Source organism: Myxine glutinosa, chromosome 4 (assembly GCF_964187855.1).
Source record: "Myxine glutinosa chromosome 4, kmMyxGlut1.1, whole genome shotgun sequence".
Classification (NCBI taxonomy): domain Eukaryota; kingdom Metazoa; phylum Chordata; class Myxini; order Myxiniformes; family Myxinidae; genus Myxine; species Myxine glutinosa.
This window is the reverse complement of record NC_136264.1, coordinates 113,871,562-113,892,066: the sequence shown is the minus strand read 5'-3', so window position 1 is coordinate 113,892,066 and position 20,505 is coordinate 113,871,562. Positions and strand designations below refer to the sequence as shown.

The 20,505-nt window shown below is 44.7% G+C and overlaps 1 protein-coding gene across 6 annotated transcripts in view; it reads left to right on the top strand.

The window, feature by feature from the left end:
* The window catches only part of LOC137425093 (nuclear receptor subfamily 2 group C member 2), a 169,694-nt gene that overhangs the window by 132,001 nt on the left and 17,188 nt on the right, over positions 1-20,505 (top strand). For 4 of the 6 annotated variants that reach the window (XM_068113133.2, XM_078776290.1, XM_068113135.2 and 1 more), the window contains 7 exons: positions 4,876-5,011; positions 5,662-5,841; positions 6,875-6,986; positions 8,024-8,120; positions 8,878-9,032; positions 9,131-9,284; positions 20,134-20,255. In XM_068113133.2, the coding sequence (XP_067969234.1) occupies positions 4,876-5,011; positions 5,662-5,841; positions 6,875-6,986; positions 8,024-8,120; positions 8,878-9,032; positions 9,131-9,284; positions 20,134-20,255 (956 nt within the window). The remainder of the gene's footprint in view (positions 1-4,875; positions 5,012-5,661; positions 5,842-6,874; positions 6,987-8,023; positions 8,121-8,877; positions 9,033-9,130; positions 9,285-20,133; positions 20,256-20,505) is intronic. The other 2 variants (XM_068113134.2, XM_078776289.1) reach the window with 1 other exon arrangement.

Genomic DNA, 20,505 nt, shown 5'->3' with positions numbered 1-20,505 from the left:
CCGCACCACAAATGCCAATATCCAACCACAATTTACCTATACCTTCTAACTATTCTTTAAACTACCCTCCCCGGGTACTCGTGAAAAGGGGTCCACTCTTCCCCCCATCCACACCTTCACACCATGCACACCACTCCGTACCACTTACTCCAACTCTCTCCACACCACTCATTCTCTGCTCCATATATTCCACACACCTGTACTTGCACACCTGTGCTCTCATACTTGGTGCCGCCTGCACCCTTCTCTCCCCCAAGCGCATTCGCGCTGATCCACAACACTCACTACTCATACACTGCTCCACACACCTGTCCAGTTCTCACACAGCATCATCTCATCTAACGACTCCCCTCTGAAACTTGCGCTTCCCAGTCGTCCCTTTAAACTATTGCGCTCCCTCGTCATTATCATCCACTCTAATCTACCTGCGCCCCTCTACAGGTATCCTTGTCACTAACTAACCTTAACGTTACCTAATGTCAATCTCTTCTAGATCCCTACACACAATATCCTAACCCACCCGGGCTAGTTTTCACTGCCATCAACCCCATAATCTATAGCGCATTTGCCCCCTCTTCATGGGAAGGGTGGCAGGGATGCCACCCTTACCCACCGTCATACGGCGCGAGTGGGACCTTGTGGGACCACCTCGTATGCGAGTCGTTGCCCGCCTGCCGGACCCCGTGCGTCGCCCCTTGCGGGGTCAGCGCGGGGCCAAACCGGCCGGGCCCCCACAGTACATTACCCCCAAGGGGCTCCCGTGCCTCCCCTGTCCCTCTAAAAACTACCCCTGTTGGTGTCGATGCATGGGTCACACTTCCGCAACCCACTACCCATTCCATACCACCACAACCTTGCTCACTCACACCTCGCACCTCTCCCATCACCGGACCCTCTCGCTCGCACCCTCGTTCCATACCCTCCGGACCAGCCATACACCTCACTCTTGGCCTCTCACGAACATCCGGGTCCATCTCGACCCCCAAGCTTATTAAATCACCTGGCGCATCATATGCACGACCATATTGGTCACCACTTACACCGGGTCCTCTTTCTCTTCGCTTCTCCTCCATCACCTGCGAATCCCTCATCCGGTTAATGAGCACATCATCACGATCCGAACACAGACTTTGGACCAATTCTTTTACTTCCTCCTTTATCTCTTTCTTATCCTCTCTCCGTCGCTTCTTAATTTCGCTCACCCCTTCTTCCACTTCTTCTAAATTCTGCTTCACCTCCTTCATCTCCTTGTGCGCCCCCTTAAGTTCTTCCTCTAACTCCACCTTATTTTTTTCTATGTGCTCCCGCACCTCCCGCTCTTTAACCTCCATCACCTCTACCACCTTGTTCATTTTCCTCGTCAGGTCCTCATGTACCGTCTGACACTCTTTTTTAATTACCCCTACGTCCTTTTTCATCTCCTTCTGTGTCGATTTTAAACCCTCTATTACCGCTGTGTTCTTCTTTACCTGGTCCCCCAACTCCTTTTGTCCCACTGTCAGTTGTTCTACTCCCAGCGTCAACTCCTCTATACCACCTTGCAATTTTACAGTCCCCTTTCTCACCTCCTTCTCCATGCGCTCCTTACAGTGCCTCACCTCCTCGCGCACTCCTCCGACCTCCTCACTCACACCTCTTCTGATCTCCTCTCCCATCACTTGCATCTCCTGCCCAGATGCCACCCTCATCTGCTCCATTTCCTCCCTGTGAGCATCCAATTTAGTTTCTACCCCCATTCTGACCCCCTCTATCTGCTTCCCCATTTTTTAAACTTCCCTTTCCGCTTGGTCCCTTATGTCCCTCAATTTGCCTTCCATACTGTTTTCTAACCCCTCTAACCCCTTTTTCATCCCTTCCATTTGATTCTCTTGAGCGGCCATTCTGTTTTCTACCCCCATTAACCCATGTTTCACCCCTTCTATCCCATTGTCTAACCCCTCTAATTTCTTGTCTAATCCCTCACCGGTACCCCTCGCTTCGTCCCTCATTACCCCCAATTGCTCACTCTGAGCCCTCGCTTCGTCCCTCATTACCCCCATTTGGCCCTCCAATCGCTCACCCAATCGCTCAATTTGGCTCCCCATACTCATCTGTACAGCTGCCTGTAGCTGCGCAATGAGGGCCTGCATGTCAATCCCTCCCACTTGTGCAGCGGGCGCGGCCGCCGTAGCCATCTGCGAGGCGCCATTTTGCGCGCCCGTAACCTCGTGCGCGAGGACGCCATTTTGCGAACCTGCCGCCCTCACGGCTTCGCTCTCCTCATGTCCCTCAATTTGGTCCTGGATCGACCCTGCCTCACTCTCCTCTACCGGAACCCAGCCGTCTTGATCTGCCATAGCGCGACTTTCAAAATTCGGGTTTTTTGTAAAACAAAATCAAATTTCGGTGTCTTTATAATTTTGACCAAATTTTTTCCTAGATGTTTTTTTAAAAATTTGGTTCGGGCCTCGAATCTCACTCCTCGACACCAATTGTTACGGATCGCGGTTAGATGTTATTTCGACCGAGCGGTGGTGTATTACCGCGACCTAACAGTTATTCCCCGACTCTTCCCCAACTCACCCGATTCCACCCGAACGTTGGCCAAATCGCGCTACGCTAAATCAATGATTGGAAAGGACACAACGACTGGGATAAATGAAACGACGCAAGGGGTACAGTTCTCAAGACCTCCGGAGGAGGATATAATTACAGTGGGGGAGAAAAGGGGTAGATTACAAGGTAGTGAGGTAAAGACACAGAAGAGATAGGCACTTAAATACAATCTTATTTTAGCCCAGACAGACCACAGACAAACAGGACAAGGCTGACTTACACAGGGATTGATGGCAGGGAAGGACAGGTAGTTCGATAGCACAAGGTGCACCTTGGCTCGGGGACAGGATCAAGCACGGTCCAAGAGATGCAGGGAGGCCTCACAGCGCTCGGAGGTGGCGTCTTTATTTCTCCAAGCTCAGCGCGCATCTGACGTCACCTCCCTCGGCTGCGCATGCTCAACGGGGAGTGACACGCCCTTGGCTGGTTGGCTCCGCCCCAGATGGGACCGGTCCGCCGCTTCCATTGGGTGCGGGGGTTACCGGGCTTCGCCCTTGACGAGGAGCTGACAGGGAGCCCCTATTTGGTAACCCCGTCGAGCACATGTTTGATGGCGGCTCGTGGGGAAGGCCTCGTGCCCTCCCAACACCCCCTACCAACCAAGCCGGAGTGAGGACGCGCACTCCCTGTGCACGTCGCCGCCGTCGCTGTTGTTGTTGTTGTTGTTTCTGAACCGTGAGGAAGAGCTGCGGGGAGGTATTGGGAGGTCCTAAACTTCCTAACGGTGCCATACAATCACATTCTGGTGCAACGAAGGGTCAGAATTAATGGAAACGAATCCTTAACTGACATAGACTAAGAATAACTAGCAAGATGTCCTATAGTTGTCTACGTGAGATGCGGTGGACCTGGATGCGACATTTAATGGGGGGAAATAGGGGGAGGTCGGGTCTACAGAGTGTTGTTTACAGAAAATGGGACTAGGGAATGGGGGATTGGGGATAGTTGGGAAGTATTGAGGAAATAGGGGAATATTTACAAGCGGATATGGATGGATGCAAATCCCATATCCGCAACAATATATATATATATATATATATATATATATATATATATATATATATATATATATATATATATACATATCATTTTTTGCACTGCCCCCTGGGTCCTTGGGTGGGATCAAAAGGTCAAATATGGAAAAATAATTATGGCCACATTTTTTAACATTTTAAAATGAAAGTATATATGCAATCAACATTGGGGCACATTAAATATGTCACTTTTTTGGATTTGAACCCTGGTTATGCCCCTTGGGGTGGGGACTTAGAGTCACAAGGGTCAGAACAGAAGATTTTTGAAAACTCAAAATTAGATATTGGGTCGTACCTGCTGGAACTTTTTGCCATCTTTCAACTTTGCTTTAAATGGGAAGCATGGGGATTTGTGATGGAGTGCCATCAACTTCGTTCTGATTAATCATTCGTTTGGTGGTTGTGTCATGGTTTGGTGGAAATGAGAACAATGTGCAAATATATGGTTACTGTGAGTTAATTTTGTGAAAAAAGCAATAATAATATTGGTGAAAAATAATAACCAATAATGATCCCGTGCAGTGGAAGATTATGATCACGTGTGTGTGTGTGTGTGTGTGTGTGTGTGTGTGTGTGTGTGTGTGTGTGTGTGTGTGTGTGCGCGCGCGCACACACCTGTGTGTTTGTGGATGTAAATCAAATTTTCAACATAGCTTTATTATGAGAATATGTAAAAGATAAATTAATAATTTTGTCTCAAGGTCAAAGGTCGGCCAGACCTAAAATCATCAATTGTCACCAAATTGACCTGAAATTTTAAGAATTTGCATATTGGGTCACTGAATTGGTTGACCAATCAAAAGCTAGAAGTTTTTTTTTTTTCGATCAAAAGGTCAGAGGTCAAGGCTGCATAAAATCGTCAATTAAAAAAAAAAATTGTTTTCGTCATTTTTAGTATACGGAAGAATAAGAAGACATCTGATTACAAAGCGGATGTGCACGGGCGTTGCATTTTCAGATGCTTTCTAGTTTTTGATGTTTTAATTTCAATGAAACAATTTGAGACGTTATCGTTTCAAAGGTTGATTGTATCTTTGTAATATCTTTTAAGATCTGCAATTTGTGTGTCTCAAGAGTAATGGATAAAATCTCATGAGTGCTGACAAATTTTGGGTCTGTTGGTAAGAAACTGACAGTATTTAATATAAACACCCATTGTTTTGCCCCAAATTGCTTGTTGTTGTTGTTGTTGCGTTTGTTCATTTGATTGCTTCATTTTAGCATTTTCTCTGTCCTCTATCACCAGATTATATCGGACACCCAATCCGACTACCTGTCAGCTCTGCACAAGGAACGACCGGTGGTTAAGGTGGAGACTGCAGCATCACGTCTCCTTCCCCCCGTTGTGGAGCACTGTGTTGTTTGTGGAGATATAGCATCAGGTGGAATGCCCATGGCACCTAATTCACCCTTTTACCACATCCCATGCTAATTTAAACACACTAGCTCTTCTTTAAAGTATAACGGAGATACTTATTGCAAGCAAAATGAGGTGGATATATTGATAATTGCACTTTTCATCAGCAGTGGAAAGGTTATTGAGTTGAAGCTAATTCCGTAGCACCACTGATTACATCTGCATCTGCACTAATCCTTGTTAGCAACACTCACAGGGTTGATCAAATGTTATTTTACTGGAAAACTGTTGTTACCAATTACCCTTGGTAGTTTAAACCCAAGACATTAAATATTTTACATCATTACGTAAGCGTTCTCAATATTTTTCGTTTTCCGACTACCATTTGGTGTGCTTTGTATGTTTTTCGGAATTCCCACTTTTCAAGTTTATTTTGCAACTTCCTTGCATTGCCATTGTTGACTACTTAGATCTGAGAAATTTATTTTTCTTATTCCTTCTTTTGTACTCCAATTCCCCTTACCGAATACTACAAAGGATCATGTTTGATAGTTGTTTGACTTGATTTCCATTCGTCTCTCTCTTCAACCGTCTGACATGAAAGAAGAGACACTTGTTAAGGTCCTATTCGATGGGGATACTTCCACGCAAGCTGATGGTGCTTCCCTCTCGCAGGTCGACACTACGGAGCAATGAGCTGTGAAGGATGCAAAGGATTCTTCAAGCGCAGCGTTCGACGCAGTGTGGTGTACACATGCCGTGGGAATCGGGACTGTGTAATAACCAAGAACCATCGCAACCGCTGCCAGTACTGCCGATTACAAAAATGCTTGATAATGGGCATGAGGCAGGAATGTAAGTGCATTGGAAGTTTTGTCTTTTCCACCCTCCTCATTCACAAGTACATGCGTCAGAGCTTGACAAAGATGTTCAATTTTTTTTAATGAGCATTAACTTTTTAAATAATAATACAAAACAAGTCAGGAGACGACGATGGTTCACGAGCGAGCGGTATTATCTGTTATGAGACTAGTTAGCTACACAATACCGAAAATTCGGTTAGATTCCGACAACTTTGAAAATTTGACCTTTGTGACCTTGAAATGTCAAAACGAAGGTTACTGACCTTGAAATGAGATAGAAAATAATGTATAATCAGTTATGAGGTTAGTTAGCTACACAATACCGAAAATTTGGTTAGATTCCGACAACTTTGAAAATTTGACCTTTGTGACCTTCAAAGGTCAAAGATTCTGAAATTTGTTGGAAAACTTGTATTTCATGATGTATGTGATAATATAAGATCATGTACGACATTTCACCCTATCAGGAATCGAACAATGTAATAAAACCATCAAAAATCGACTTTTCTAAATTTCGTGACCTTGTGACCTTGACCTTGGGGCGAAAATGAAAAATCGAGCTCCTGGGGCTAGACACATGACATTGGCCTAACCAAATACCGAAACCCCTGTCAGATTCCACCAAATTCCTCGGAGAAGATGTAGCTTGAACTCGATTACCCCCTAAAAAGACATCTTTTTTGGGCCTCGCTCCGCCCACAATGGGCGCAATACGCCCACTCTCGGCAGGACACAACTAGATCATAACATCAACCTCCCACCCAGGTTTCATCAAGATCGGATGATATCATTGGGTAGTTATGTTGCGGACAGACAGACAGACAGACAGACACACACCCATGACGAATATAGTGGTCACTCTGTTTGATAACTCGTAAGACCAATAGCATGGCATTGCTGGTGCTGTGCCATGGAGAGACACATGTAATACTTGTGCCAATTGGTGGACTCAAAGAAATAAAATCTCATGTCAAGCTGTTTATTTTAAATACTGTACTGCTATTTCTTACCGTCCACCACTTCAGCCGTACAGAATGAGCGCAAACCAACAGATAAGGGAGGGAATAAGGCATATGGGAGGAAAGACTTTGGTACCACGGGATCTGCGTCTTCAGCTTTTTACAAGAACAACAACAGGTACGAGGCTGCACAGAGCAACACTTGAACCTGCACATGGTTCTTCACTCATGAGCTTTGGAAAGTTGCTTTAAGGGAGCACTACACTGAACACAGTAAAAACAACACTGAATCACAGTAATGCACTTTTTGATAAAATGTCTTGATTGAAAATATGCAAAACTATATATGTACATGTTGCTTGATATATGAACATTACATTGGTATACATTACATAGCATTATAGTATGCATGGTTACCATGGTAACCAGATGCATACAAATGATGAATTACCACTTTTCAGCTTATATCTTCTCTATGACAAGTCCATTTACGTTCAAACTTGGTACATATATACAATACTAGGAAACAAACATTTTAATTGATGCATTTGTATAATTGGCATTTCGTGTTGCCATGGCAACCATTAATCGTCCAATGAGAATTGACATCCTTTAAATTAAAAACCCATGGTCATAATACAATAAAACTCTATTAATATCTTTGTTGGGTCATTATCAATATCTGTGCCAAATTTGAAGTGAAAAGACTTAAGAATTCCAAAGTTATAGGGGAAAATGTAAACTAATATTATGTAAACACACATTTGCTGTAAGTGGCCATTGACATCAGGATTCCGTTTCCTATACATTGAAATTACAATTGCGTACAATGTTTTTCCATTATTTCATGAATCTGGAGTTCACTTTGCAAGTTTTTTCATTCTTTTCACCCTTGTACTTGTATGTTGATGGACAAACGCCTCTCCAAACTCCCCACTACCATATGTTTGGCCTTCTTCTTCAATAAAGCTTTCCTCCTTTTTTCTTTTTGCCTTTGAAATATTTTCCCGTATCTTTGTTTCCTGAACGGAAGCTTTCCTAGCAGCATCGTACAAACTTTTTTTGTCTTTTTTTTCTGCTGCTGCCTGTGTGTATAGTGCCCCCTTAAATGTATGTGGGAAATCTGTTATGTGTGGCTCCTACTCATGTTCAAAACCTGCCCACATCCCTTACATGCCCCTTGATTTCCATTTTGTCTTCACTTCCTCTGCCCAGGCTGATTTTGCCGTATGACCAGTCGGGCCTGGATGACAATACTATCAGCCTGCTGCGTGCTGATGGCACAATTCTTCATGCCATGCAAGCATCGAAGGTGTGTTTATACTGGGGAGTGTCGTTGAAGCTGAAGGGAAAGGTGTATGCTGCATGTGTGAGAAGTGTTATGATTTATGGGAGCGAGACATGGGTAATGAACGTAGAGCAGCAACGAAGGCTGGAAATGGTGGAAATGCGAATGGTTCGGTGGATGTGTGGAGTATCGTTGAGAGAGAGGAAGACAAATGATGAATTGGTAAAGATGATGGGAATAGAGCCTGTGATGGATGCTGTGAAGAGAAACAGGTTGAGATGGTTTGGTCACAAGGATGAAAGTGACTGGTTGAGAAGAATGATGGAAATGAATGTAGAAGGAAGTAGAGGACGTGGAAGACCGAGAAAGACTTGGCTGAGGATGGTGGAAGCAGAAATGCGGGCAAGGGGGTTAACAAGGGGAGATGCAGAAAATAGGGCAAAATGGAGAAGATTGTCATGGGGACCGCAAGGCTAACCCCCGCTCTAGTAGGGAAAATGGCCTTTAAAATGCATGTTGTTGTTGTTGTTGACCATTCGGGCCTGGATGACAATACTATCAGCCTGCTGCGTGCTGATGGCACAATTCTTCATGCCATGCAAGCATCGAAGGTGTTTATACTGTGCGGAGGACTGGTGTACTGATTGCAGTCTAGCAGCTGGAGAGGTTTCTCTCTTCTCTGAAAGACGAGTAGTTGTATTTAGGACTGTTTGAACTTTTGCCAAATATGATGCTTATGTCGCCTCTCTCTCCTACCAACTATAAATTGTACTTCTTTCAGCAGCTATCATCCTGTCAAGGTGACCTGAACACATTAGCGAGCGTGGTGACCTCTCTTGGCATAAAGCGGGAGGCAGGTTTAATGCCGAATGCAGACGAAGCATGTAATGGTGATAACTTATCTTGGCCCAATGGTCACTCCACAATTTCAAGCAGGTGCGTACAGCGGTCTTGCCGAGTATGTAAGAATGGTTTTCTTTGTCTAATAATAATTCGATTTACTTGCGAGAACTTTGCTCTCGACACCTCCGTAGGTCTTTAAATAGCCTCGTGAAGGTGATGAATGAAGAGAGTCCGGGTGAGAAGAACTCTGGAGGGGTCTTAGTTGACCAGATGGCAGATGGCCATGAAATGGACCAGTCAGACTGTGTCACACCACTGCTATCAGCTGAGCACGCAGACTTCAAGGTTACCAACGTTATGCAAGTCTTTTAAAATGTCTCTGTAAAGATAAAATGTTCATATCTGAGGACTTTTATTTGTTCGACTTGGCAAAACGTGCTTGTAGACATTGCAGGAATTGCCTCTTGGCTTTGTCTGTTTACTGATAATGCATAAAAACAATAGAATACATATAAGTCCATGATGTTTGTGTTCTGACTACAGAGAATAAATAGCCATTCAATCCTTGATTAAATTCTTACTCCTCTTCTCCTTCCTCTTCTTCTTCTTCAACGGCCATATTTATTCTCACATTGTTGGCCGGGGGAAGCTTGGCCCAAGTCTTTCACGAACCGGCTGGCCAGGCCTGACGTTAAACTAAAGTTCTGGCTGGAATTTGGCCATGGTGCTGGCGACAGTTCGCCTACTCTTCGCGAAGGACACGATGGGATCTTTAGCATTCACAAACAAATACCAGCAGACTGGATATTCATTTTAACGTACACCAACGAATGCCAGCATTTATAGCTGGGTAGGGATTTGAACCCAGGTCAGACAGCCTGGAGGTGTGTGTGCGTACCTCTAGGCCAACCTGCCAGCCCTAGTCCTGGATTAAAACAAATATTATTTGCATTTTATCTTGTTTGAATTATAATAATGGGCATAATAATCATATTAATCTTTTGAAATGTGCATCCGAAGGAGTGGGGAAACCCCTGTTGTGGTTCTTGTTTATGTTTATTTAATGCCACCTCTGCATATGGATGTAAAGACTTAAGGAGCATGATCACGTGACCTTTAATGATTGGTTAGCCCGGCCTTCATGTACCACAGATCCTCTATTCCCTTCACCCCACTTCTGTTATTATCTTTTTTACCCTTGCCAGAGGAGAGGGTATTGCATTTGGGTCTGTTTGTTTGTTTGTTTGTGGGTTTGTTTGTCCACATAATGTGCCGACTTAAGCCACAAACGCCACTTCACGGTAGCCAGTATTACCCGTAATATTTTTCAACCGAGCACCTCCATAAAGAATGTAAAATTAGAATGCGAGTCCGTCGATTCAAGTACGTAGGTACTATTACAATGCGAGCACATCTATAAAGTATGTACTATGAGCAGGGGCTGCCCGGCGCTGCCTGGCTCGGTGAGCTTTTCCTTGAGGTGGTTTCGGCCGTGACATAATAACAAACAAACGTACGAAAAATACACAAACAAAATTATTTACAAGATTTTAATGTTTTAAATGCACATGTGCCAGAACACCTATGTATTTTTTTCCCCTTGCAGCACCTTGTGGGGGTAGCAGGAGGGATTTTTATTTGCACCAATGGCCTGGGTTCCCCCAGCACGCTACCAAATTTGGTGGAGATTGGTCCAATCGTTTTTTTTCTTTGATTTTCAGAACTACACAAACATACATACAGATAATTTCCCTGATGGGGTGTGGGGGAGTTTTGTTGGGGGGGGGGGGGGCTGAAAACCTTGCCCACATTCTGAAGTTCCTGCACCCCAAATTTGGGGCCTCGAGGTGCTACTGTCTGTGTGGGATGTGTTGGATGGCCACGTCTCAGCCTGCAGCCCTTGGAGATTGGAGTTAGCACTGGAGCCCTTGGAGATTGGAGTTATCACTGGAGCCCTTGGAGATTGGAGTTATCACTGGAGCCCTTGGAGATTGGAGTTATCACTTGAGCCCTTGGAGATTGGAGTTAGCACTGGAGCCCTTGGAGATTGGAGTTTGCGCTGGAGTCCGGTGAGATTGTAGTTAGCACTGGAGCCCTTGGAGATTGGAGTTAGCACTGGAGCCCTTGGTGATTGGAGTTAGCACTGGAGCCCTTGGAGATTGTAGTTCGCACTGGAGCCCTTGGAGATTGGAGTTAGCACTGGAGCCCTTGGAGATTGGAGTTAGCACTGGAACCCTTGGAGATTGGAGTTATCACTGGAGCCCTTGGAGATTGGAGTTATCACTGGAGCCCTTGGAGATTGGAGTTAGCACTGGAGCCCTTGGAGATTGGAGTTTGCGCTGGAGTCCGGTGAGATTGTAGTTAGCACTGGAGCCCTTGGAGATTGGAGTTAGCACTGCAGCCCTTGGAGATTTGAGTTAGCACTGCAGCCCTTGGAGATTGGAGTTAGCACTGGAGCCCTTGGAGATTGTAGTTCGCACTGCAGCCCTTGGAGATTGGAGTTAGCACTGAATCCCTTGGAGATTGGAGTTAGCACTGGAGCGCTTGGAGATTGGAGTTATCACTGGAGCCCTTGGAGATTGGAGTTAGCACTGGAGCCCTTGGAGATTTGAGTTAGCACTGGAGCCCTTGGAGATTGCAGTTAGCACTGGAGCCCTTGGAGATTGGAGTTAGCACTGGAGCTCTTGGAGATTGGAGTTAGCACTGGAGCCCTTGGAGATTGTAGTTAGCACTGCAGCCCTTGGAGATTGGAGTTAGCACTGGATCCCTTGGAGATTGGAGTTAGCACTGGAGCCCTTGGAGATTGGAGTTAGCACTGGAGCCCTTGGAGATTGGAGTTAACACTGGAGCCCTTAGAGATTGGAGTTAGCACTGGAGCCCTTGGAGATTGCAGTTAGCACTGGAGCCCTTGGAGATTGGAGTTAGCACTGGAGCTCTTGGAGATTGGAGTTAGCACTGGAGCCCTTGGAGATTGGAGTTAGCACTGGAGCCCTTGGAGATTGGAGTTTGCACTGGAGCCCTTGGAGATTGGAGTTAGCACTGGAGCCCTTGGAGATTGGAGTTAGCACTGGAGCCCTTGGAGATTGGAGTTAGCACTGCAGCCCTTGGAGATTGGAGTTAGCACTGCAGCCCTTGGAGATTGGAGTTAGCACTGGAGCCCTTGGAGATTGGAGTTAGCACTGCAGCCCTTGGAGATTGTAGTTAGCACTGCAGCCCTTGGAGATTGGAGTTAGCACTGCAGCCCTTGGAGATTGGAGTTAGCACTGGAGCCCTTGGAGATTGGAGTTAGCACTGCAGCCCTTGGAGATTGGAGTTAGCACTGGAGCCCTTGGAGATTGGAGTTATCACTGGAGCCCTTGGAGATTGGAGTTAGCACTGGAGCCCTTGGAGATTGGAGTTATCACTGGAGCCCTTGGAGATTGGAGTTAGCACTGGAGCCCTTGGAGATTGGAGTTAGCACTGGAGCCCTTGGAGATTGGAGTTACCACTGGAGCCCTTGGAGATTGGAGTTGAGCTGCGTACAGTTTGGTGAAATTGAGCATATAATTTTGTTTGAACTGTCAGGGAGGCATAGATGCGTTGTCTGGTGCAATTATCAGTGGTGAGGAGCGGGGAAGACCCATGAGGCAGCAGTGACCATTACTGGAGGTGCAAATCAGGTCATGTGGTTCTTTATGCCTGCAGATCAACCTGGCCTATTTGACCATTTGGCGATTCTTAGCCCGTAGGTAATGCGCATTGCGCTATTAATTTGGGGTTGGACAGTTTCTCCTGGGGCTTCCCATGACTATTATCACCTGTCTGTTGTGGTGGTTTGTCATAAAATTGAGATGAGAAACATTTGGCGTTATTGAATTTATTTGCTGCGATTCTTTTATTTTCCTTATCAATTTTTTCTTGGTTGTGCACACGTGGAAGTATTTCATTCCACCCACTCCCACTCCCTTTTATTTTTTTCCTCTCTCTTCAATTCCCTCCGACAATATGACGATGTGTCCACCTATTAACACAGTGCACTACTCGTTGTGAAGTATACTTGTAACTGCACCGAGGGAGTGTTTTTGAACATTTTGTATTTCCAAGGTAATAGTCTGTGCAATAGTGTAAACACTCTTCACAACAGTTTACTTCACACCAGCATGGATTAAGCTGAGAATCCCATAAGAAAAAATAATTCCCAACACACTATATTATTCACAAGATGCTTTTCAGCTGCTGCCAGGGAACTATAGACCCTGCCAAGAGTTGAAGTAAATGGTATATGCAAGTTGAGTACAATGCAAGGTGTATGTGGAAAAAAAATCACTTCAAATGGCAGTCTCGAAATGAAGCCAAATGCAAGTTATCACATTTTCATTTTTTTGAAACAGTGTTCTCATTGTGGAGCCTTGGACAAGGTCATTGGGATCATCATTGTGCTTTTAGATGAATCACAAGGTCAAGTAGCCAATGGATAAATATATCTAGTGCAGTATATGGGTTTATCGGGCTGGCAGGGTGGCCTAGAGGTACGCATACTTGCCTCTTAGCTGTCTCATCTGGGTTCGACTCTCGATCCAGATATAAACTACAATCATCCCAGTGTTTCACAGGTGGGGTGATTCATCAATTTGTGCGCCTTTCCCCGAATGGACGTTAAACTAAACTAGGCATCCCGTCTGCTGGTATTGGTTGGTCGATGTCAAAGATCCCATGGTGTCCTTCGCGATGAGTAGATGAGCTGTCGCAAGCACCACGACCAAATTCCAAATTCCTGCCCAAACCTTGCTTGAACGTCAGGCCTGACCAGGCAGTTTGTAAAAGACTTTGGGCCAAACTCCCCCCTGGCAACCCCACAATAATGTGGGAATAATTGTCACCATTAAAGAACAATTAGACTACTGTATATGGGATTTTAACCTGTGATCCCAGCATGTGTGAGCAATGGATGCAGATGGAAATTCTGAGCTAGTCGTCCTCATTTGAAGAGAATCAAATCTTATTCTGTGCTGTCTTCTCTTGCTTTGTGAAAACGCTATTCTATGAGTATTAATGTATTGAAGAGTGCAGCTCACAGCTGGTGTCTAAAAGGCTGCTCATGCCATCTTGGGTACCTCAGACATTGCTCGAAACGAGGCAGGGCAGTATATCTCCACTGAGCGTTTCTCTCAAAATCCTATGTACCCAACCCATCCCACTCTGTCCTAACCTGTCCCCGTCATACACACTGCCTCCTTGACAAAGTTTTGTTCATCTTCGAGTCTGCATACTGTGACAGGCCAAGGTTACATAAGTGCCCAATGCCCATGTGTTCAAATCCTGCTCAGCTGCTACTCTTGCTTCTCCTTTGTAAGCTGTCTTCATGTGGTCCCTCTGTTCTGGCACCTTTCGTATGTATGGATGTCCATTGGCCTCACTTATTGACGAGAGGATGCAAAAACAGATCCTCTCAACAACAGACCATTAATCTCTATTCTATGTACAAGCAAACTCATGGAATCCATCATCGCTACCAATGTAAAATCGTTCCTCCTTTTTAAACAGCCTGAACTCTAATCACCAATTTGGATTCCGGCCTGGTCACTCATTTATGGACATGCTGCTGCCTCTCTTTCTCTCTCTCTCAGCAATAGTTGGATGCACTAAATCTCAAGCTAGAGGTCTGGACCATCTCCTTGGGCATACTGTTTTCACATTTTGATGCCACCTGAGCGTATTATCCTGCGCTTGTGAAACGAAAAGCGTTGTTAGGCATTCGGTTACGTATGTGCGTATCTACATTTTAAAAATTCATTCTCTCGGTAACCGTCGGTCCGATTGACACAAAAATTTATCTGAGGAGCGCTTCTGCCTATATAATTTTTTTGGTCACGTGGTATGGACGCCATCTTGAAAAAAACGTTGCACTTCTATATCTCCGAAACAGCTCAATGGAAATAATTGAAACGAGGCTCATTGTCAAGTACTCCCCATGGGGAATAAGATATTGTCACGTGTCTACCCTGTAGTGAAGACCTCAGGGCGGCAGATGACCAAAACGAGCTTTGGCGGTATTACCCAACTATGGCGGTACCTTTTGCACGTGCTGGATGGGTGGGGGGGGGGGGGGTGGAGGGTAGCAAGCTTACCTGCACGGATTTCGATGGGAGTCCTCAAACCCACGACAAATAAACAAGACAGAACACAAGGGATTAAAAATGTAACAAATAAAGGTTTAATAAAAATCAATGCCAGGATAACAAAAGGTACGGTAACTAAGTTCCTAAATGAGGGATCCTCCATCAGACTTGATTACACGACACAGGGAGAAATAAATGAAAGTAAAAATAAATGTGTAGTGTGGTGTGTTGGCTGGTACTCAGCTCTGGTCTCCCTCACATGACCCTCAAACCCTGATGGTCGTTGACTGGTATGGGTCCCAGGTCCTACGCTGGAAAACGTTCGAGGGTGCGAAGTAACGCCACAACTAGCTGGTCCGCGCGAGGTAACCAAATCCCTCCTCCTTCGATGGCCCAGGGAGAGAGAGAGAACAATGGCGTGACCGCTTGCACCAAACCAGCACAAGGGAGAGCACGCCATGTGAATGTGACCGCCTGTGACCAGCCTGGGACAAAAAGCCAATGCAACTCGAACCGCCTGCCACGAACGCCAGAAGAAAGAGAGAAGTGATTGTGCGACTGCTTGCAATGAACCACAGGACAGACAGAGAGAGAGAGAGAGAAAATGGCGGGACGTGTCCTTTTTTACTCCTTCGTCTCGAACGTTCTCTCTGACGTCACACTCGCTCCAATCACCGAGCGAGCGAAATCACCGAGCGAAATCACCGAATCACCTGATCGTATGGCTGGTGGTGTAAGCGTTATAAGAACGAAGGGAAAAATACAGAGACGACTACACACAGGGAATCTACCCTTATACCCTAACTAATTAGCATAGCTGCACCCCTCGCATGGAGACATATAACGCTTACTGACTTAATTACAGGACATCTAGGCCTGACTTAATTACAGGAAGGTTTCTTCTTCGCGACACTTGGAGCACACTACTCTACACAATCCTATCTGGACTAAAGTATTTCATTACCTACCCCCACAAACATAACGATATGTTAATGATGATGTCAACGAAGCAATGTCATAATTCGACAAGTACAACACTTGATCTGATCAGTTTTCAGCAACGCTATCGATTAGACATCCTACAGACGTAAATTAATACTCGTTTTACTCTGCGTGTGTTGCACATCACGTGCAGTGAATTTCAACTTTCTGCACATTGTATTTATTGTTATTTTAAAAAAAAAAAAAAGTATGTACACCGCACTTGAGGCTTGTTTGCAAGACACCAACTTCAATTCTAATAGGGGAGACATACTGCTATGGTCAAAAATATTGGCACCCTTGCAATATTTTCAAATAATGCACCATTTCTTCCAGAAAAATGTTGAAATTAAAAAATATTTTGGTATCCACATATGTATTTCTTTGGTTTGTAGTGAAACAAAACAAAAAAAGCTGTAAAAAATTACTAAATCTTAGCTTATTCCACACAGAAATCCTAAAATGGCCCGGACAATATTATTGGCACCTTTTAGAAGTTATGAGAAATAACTAGATTTCAAGCAGGTGATTCTCCTTTACTTTGGAATTTAACTCACCTGTGGTGAGTTGCAGGTGCCTGCAATATAAAAATCACTCATTCAACCAGTTTGAATAGAGAAAAGGAGTGATTCCGCTGTTTTGTGTCACTGTGTGTACTGCAATGAGCATGGAGAAAAGAAAGAAAACCAGAGAATTGTCTGAGGAGGTCAGACACAAGATTGCAGTGAAGCATGGACAATCTCAAGGCTACAAGTCCATCTCCAGAGACCTTGATGTTCCTGTGTCTACTGTACGCAATGTTATCAGGACGTTTAAGGCCCATGGCGCTGTAGCCAACCTCCCTAGACGTGGCTGCAAGAGAAAACTTGATCGAAGATTGCAGCAAAGGAATGTTTCGGACACAAGGTATGACAGTTTCAACTCGCACCATCCGTCACCAACTTAATGAAAGGGGGTTCTATGGTCGGAGACCCAGGAGGACCCCACTGCTGAGAGGGACATAAGAAAGCCCGACTAGAGTTTGCCAAAACATACCTGAACAAGCCAAAATCCTTCTGGGAGAATGTCCTGTGCACAGATGAGACCAAATTAGAGCTTTTTTGTAAAGCATATAATCTTTACAGAAAACAAAGTGAAGCCTTGAAAGAGAAGAACACCTTCCCTACAGTCAAACATGGAGGAGGTTCAATGATGTTTTGGGGTTACTGTGCTGCCCCTGGCACTAGGTGCCTTGAATATGTGCATAGCATTATGAAATCAGGAGATAACAAGGCATTTTGGAGTGCAATGTTGAACCCAGTGTCAGAAAGATGGGTCTCCATTAAAGGTCATGGGTCTTGCATCAGGACAATGACCCCAAACACACCTCAAAAAGCACCAAGGAATGGTTCAAGACAAAACGCTGGACTGTTCTGAAGTGACCAGCAATGAGTCCAGATCTAAATCCCATTGCACACCTGTTATGTGGGGAGATCTGAAAACAGTAGTTGGGAGAAGGCACCCTTCAAATCTGGGACAACTGGAGTAGTTTGCACAAGAAGAGTGGGCCACACTGCAAGTAGAGAGGTGTAGGAAGCTCATTCATCGCTGTAGGAAGCGCTTGACTGCAGTTATTTTGTGCAAAGGCTGTGCTACCAAATATTAAGTACAGGGTGTCAATACTCTTGTCAATGCCATTTCTTGTTATTTTCTATTTTAAAAGGATATACTGTATTAAGTTCTGAATCAAAAATAATGATTCTGTAATATTAACAGTGAAATAAAGAATTGTGGAGACCAAATACTTTTGTCAATTTCAACTTACTTTTCGAGAAAATTGTGAGTTATTTGAAAAACGTGCGAGGGTGCCAATATTTTTAGCCACGACTGTAATTACTCTTTTATGGAAAATGATTTAGAGTTTGTTTCATCCTCAAAAAACTAGACCGTAGTGAACATGCATTTGTGTTCAAAGATTGGCCTTTAAAACCTAGGTCAGGAGATCGGGACAGCGCTCGTCACGCTGTATGGCGTTGATTGTTATCTCCACCGATCACAGCGCACCCCCTGGTTTTGGTTTGCATTGGTGGGAACGATGGTGTCGGTAGCAGACAGGCTGTTCGTTCTTTGTGAATTATGCAGTTTCGACCGTGTGTGACGTGGCTGGTGCTCACCATTAAAGCCAGGAGGTGCCCTTTTGCATTTAATAGACTAGTTTGGTCCTCAATTGGTTAGATTTTTTTCAGTATGCCGTCCTAATGAGGGCAAATGAGCCCTCGTCGGGACGGCATAGTGTTGAAGTGATGGGGGCTCACTCATATGGAGGAGGGGTCCAATTGTATGACCATGCATTCTGGCCCTTTGGGGTCAGGATGCATGTGTTTTGATTGACCATGTGCTTCAGCCTTTGGGCTGAGGTGCATGTGTATGCTAATGGGACAGTCTTGATGGACTGTGTGCTTTGGCCATTGGGTCAAGGTGCATGTCCAAAGCTGTTTAAATGTTTGATTTTTATACCTTTTTTTTTTTTTTTTTTAAATAAAAAGGCACCTTCAAAAAAAATCCGGATAAATAATCGTGAAATCCAGATTGGCGGCTTTGTTTGATGTTTCACCAATGTCGACCAAATAATCAAATCTCTGTCTGTTTACAGAGTGGCCCGGCTGATGCTTCTGGGACAGAGGTGACGGTTTGGTCTAGGACTTCAATCCATAGGAGATTGGAACAGCGCTTGTCACACTGTAGGTCGTTGATTGTTATCTCCACCGATTGCAGCACACTCCCTGGTTTTGGTTTGCGTTGGCAGGAACGATGGTCTGGGTGGCAGACAGGTTGATCGTTCTTTGCAGATTATGCGGTTTCTACCGTGTGAGACCTACTCTGTGGCAGTGCTCACAATTAAAGCCAGGAGGTGCCTTTTTGCATATATATATATATAAATACATACATACATACATACATACATACTGTCAGACCTCGCTATTTGCGGGGTGGGGGGGGGGGGGGGGGGTACGTTCCTGGAAAGTGCTGCAAATTATGAAGCCGCAAATGGCAAGGCATTTTTCAATGGAAAAAGGGGGGATTGGATCCCGAATCGTGAAAATCCGCGAATGTTAAGGCAAAAACCATGAATGTCGAGGCAAATCTGCGAACATCGATGAAAATGCACGAATGCATGCTGTGTCATTGATTCAATGAGGAAAAGGGAGACACCTAATTGTACTAATAGATACGGCGGAGTGTTTTCGTTCTGTACAGTAATTCGCAGGGATGACATGTTATGCAGCTGGGGGAATATCCCACGAAGCTGTTCACAGTGTGAATGGTGAGATATCCCACGAAACAATGTTTACCTCTGTTGGGGTATCCCACGAAGCAATGTTTACCGTGTGAACAGTGGGACATCACGTAAAGCTATTCACATTGTGAATGGCGGATATCCCGCGAAGCTCGCTTGGCCGCAAAAAAAATCCTCTCCTGAAGGTTCATGGTGGTGGGAGCACCCCAATTCTCTCTATGGAAATGTCTATCATATCGTGCCACTCCAGTTGGGCTTAGGATATTACAAGTTATCCCGGAGCTAATTCTGGGGGAATGATCCTGTCTGTTGGGAAGGGTTCTTTGTGAGTTGATTAAATAGAGGAAAATCCTATGGACCTTTTTGTCCCTGGTGTTGGCTTAGCGGTTAGGGTGCCGGCTTGGGATCCTAGGATCCTGGGTTTGAATCCCGGTCGATCGCTGAATTAACGCCAGGGGGGTTGACTCAGCCTGTCATCCTTCCGAGGTCGGCAAATTGAGTACGAGTTCACTGGTAATTCCCTGTGCGTCGCAAGAGGCGACTACGTTTTCCTGCAAACTAACGACTAAGCAAACTAATACTAAACGACTAAGTTTAGCTTACTTGGAGTTTTCCTGCAAACATTGGTGTTCCGGCAGTTAATTTATCTCACAAACGTGTTTTTTCTTTGTTGTTGAAAAATTTGCTTTCAGCATTTGGCAGTTTATAAAATGTTTTAGAATGCCTTTGCAAGAAATTATCATTTATAACAAATTTAACAACATGAAGAATTGATATGGTCTGACTGGGAAAAGCATCTAACATGTGATTATCGCCATTATTTTGTCAACTCTGACAGCTTACAATGCCCATGCCAGTACCAGAACGCCTGAGCATAAGCTACATTTGTGAGTCAGCATCTCGGCTTCTCTTCCTTTCAATGCACTGGGTCCGCTCCATACCTGCCTTCACTATGCTTGGGTGAGTGATGAGGAATCGACAATATAAATCTATAATTTTGCCACACTTGAGTGATACAAACATCATTACAATCACACACTCACCGATTCCTATTAAAAGGTTCATATTTACCTCCGCCACCAAAGGTGGATGGAGGTTATGTTTTCACCCCTGTCTGTCTGTCTGTTTGTTTGTGAACAAGATATCTCAAAACGTTGTGGACAGATCCGGACGAAATTTTTCAGAGATGTAGCGTATGTGACAAGGACGA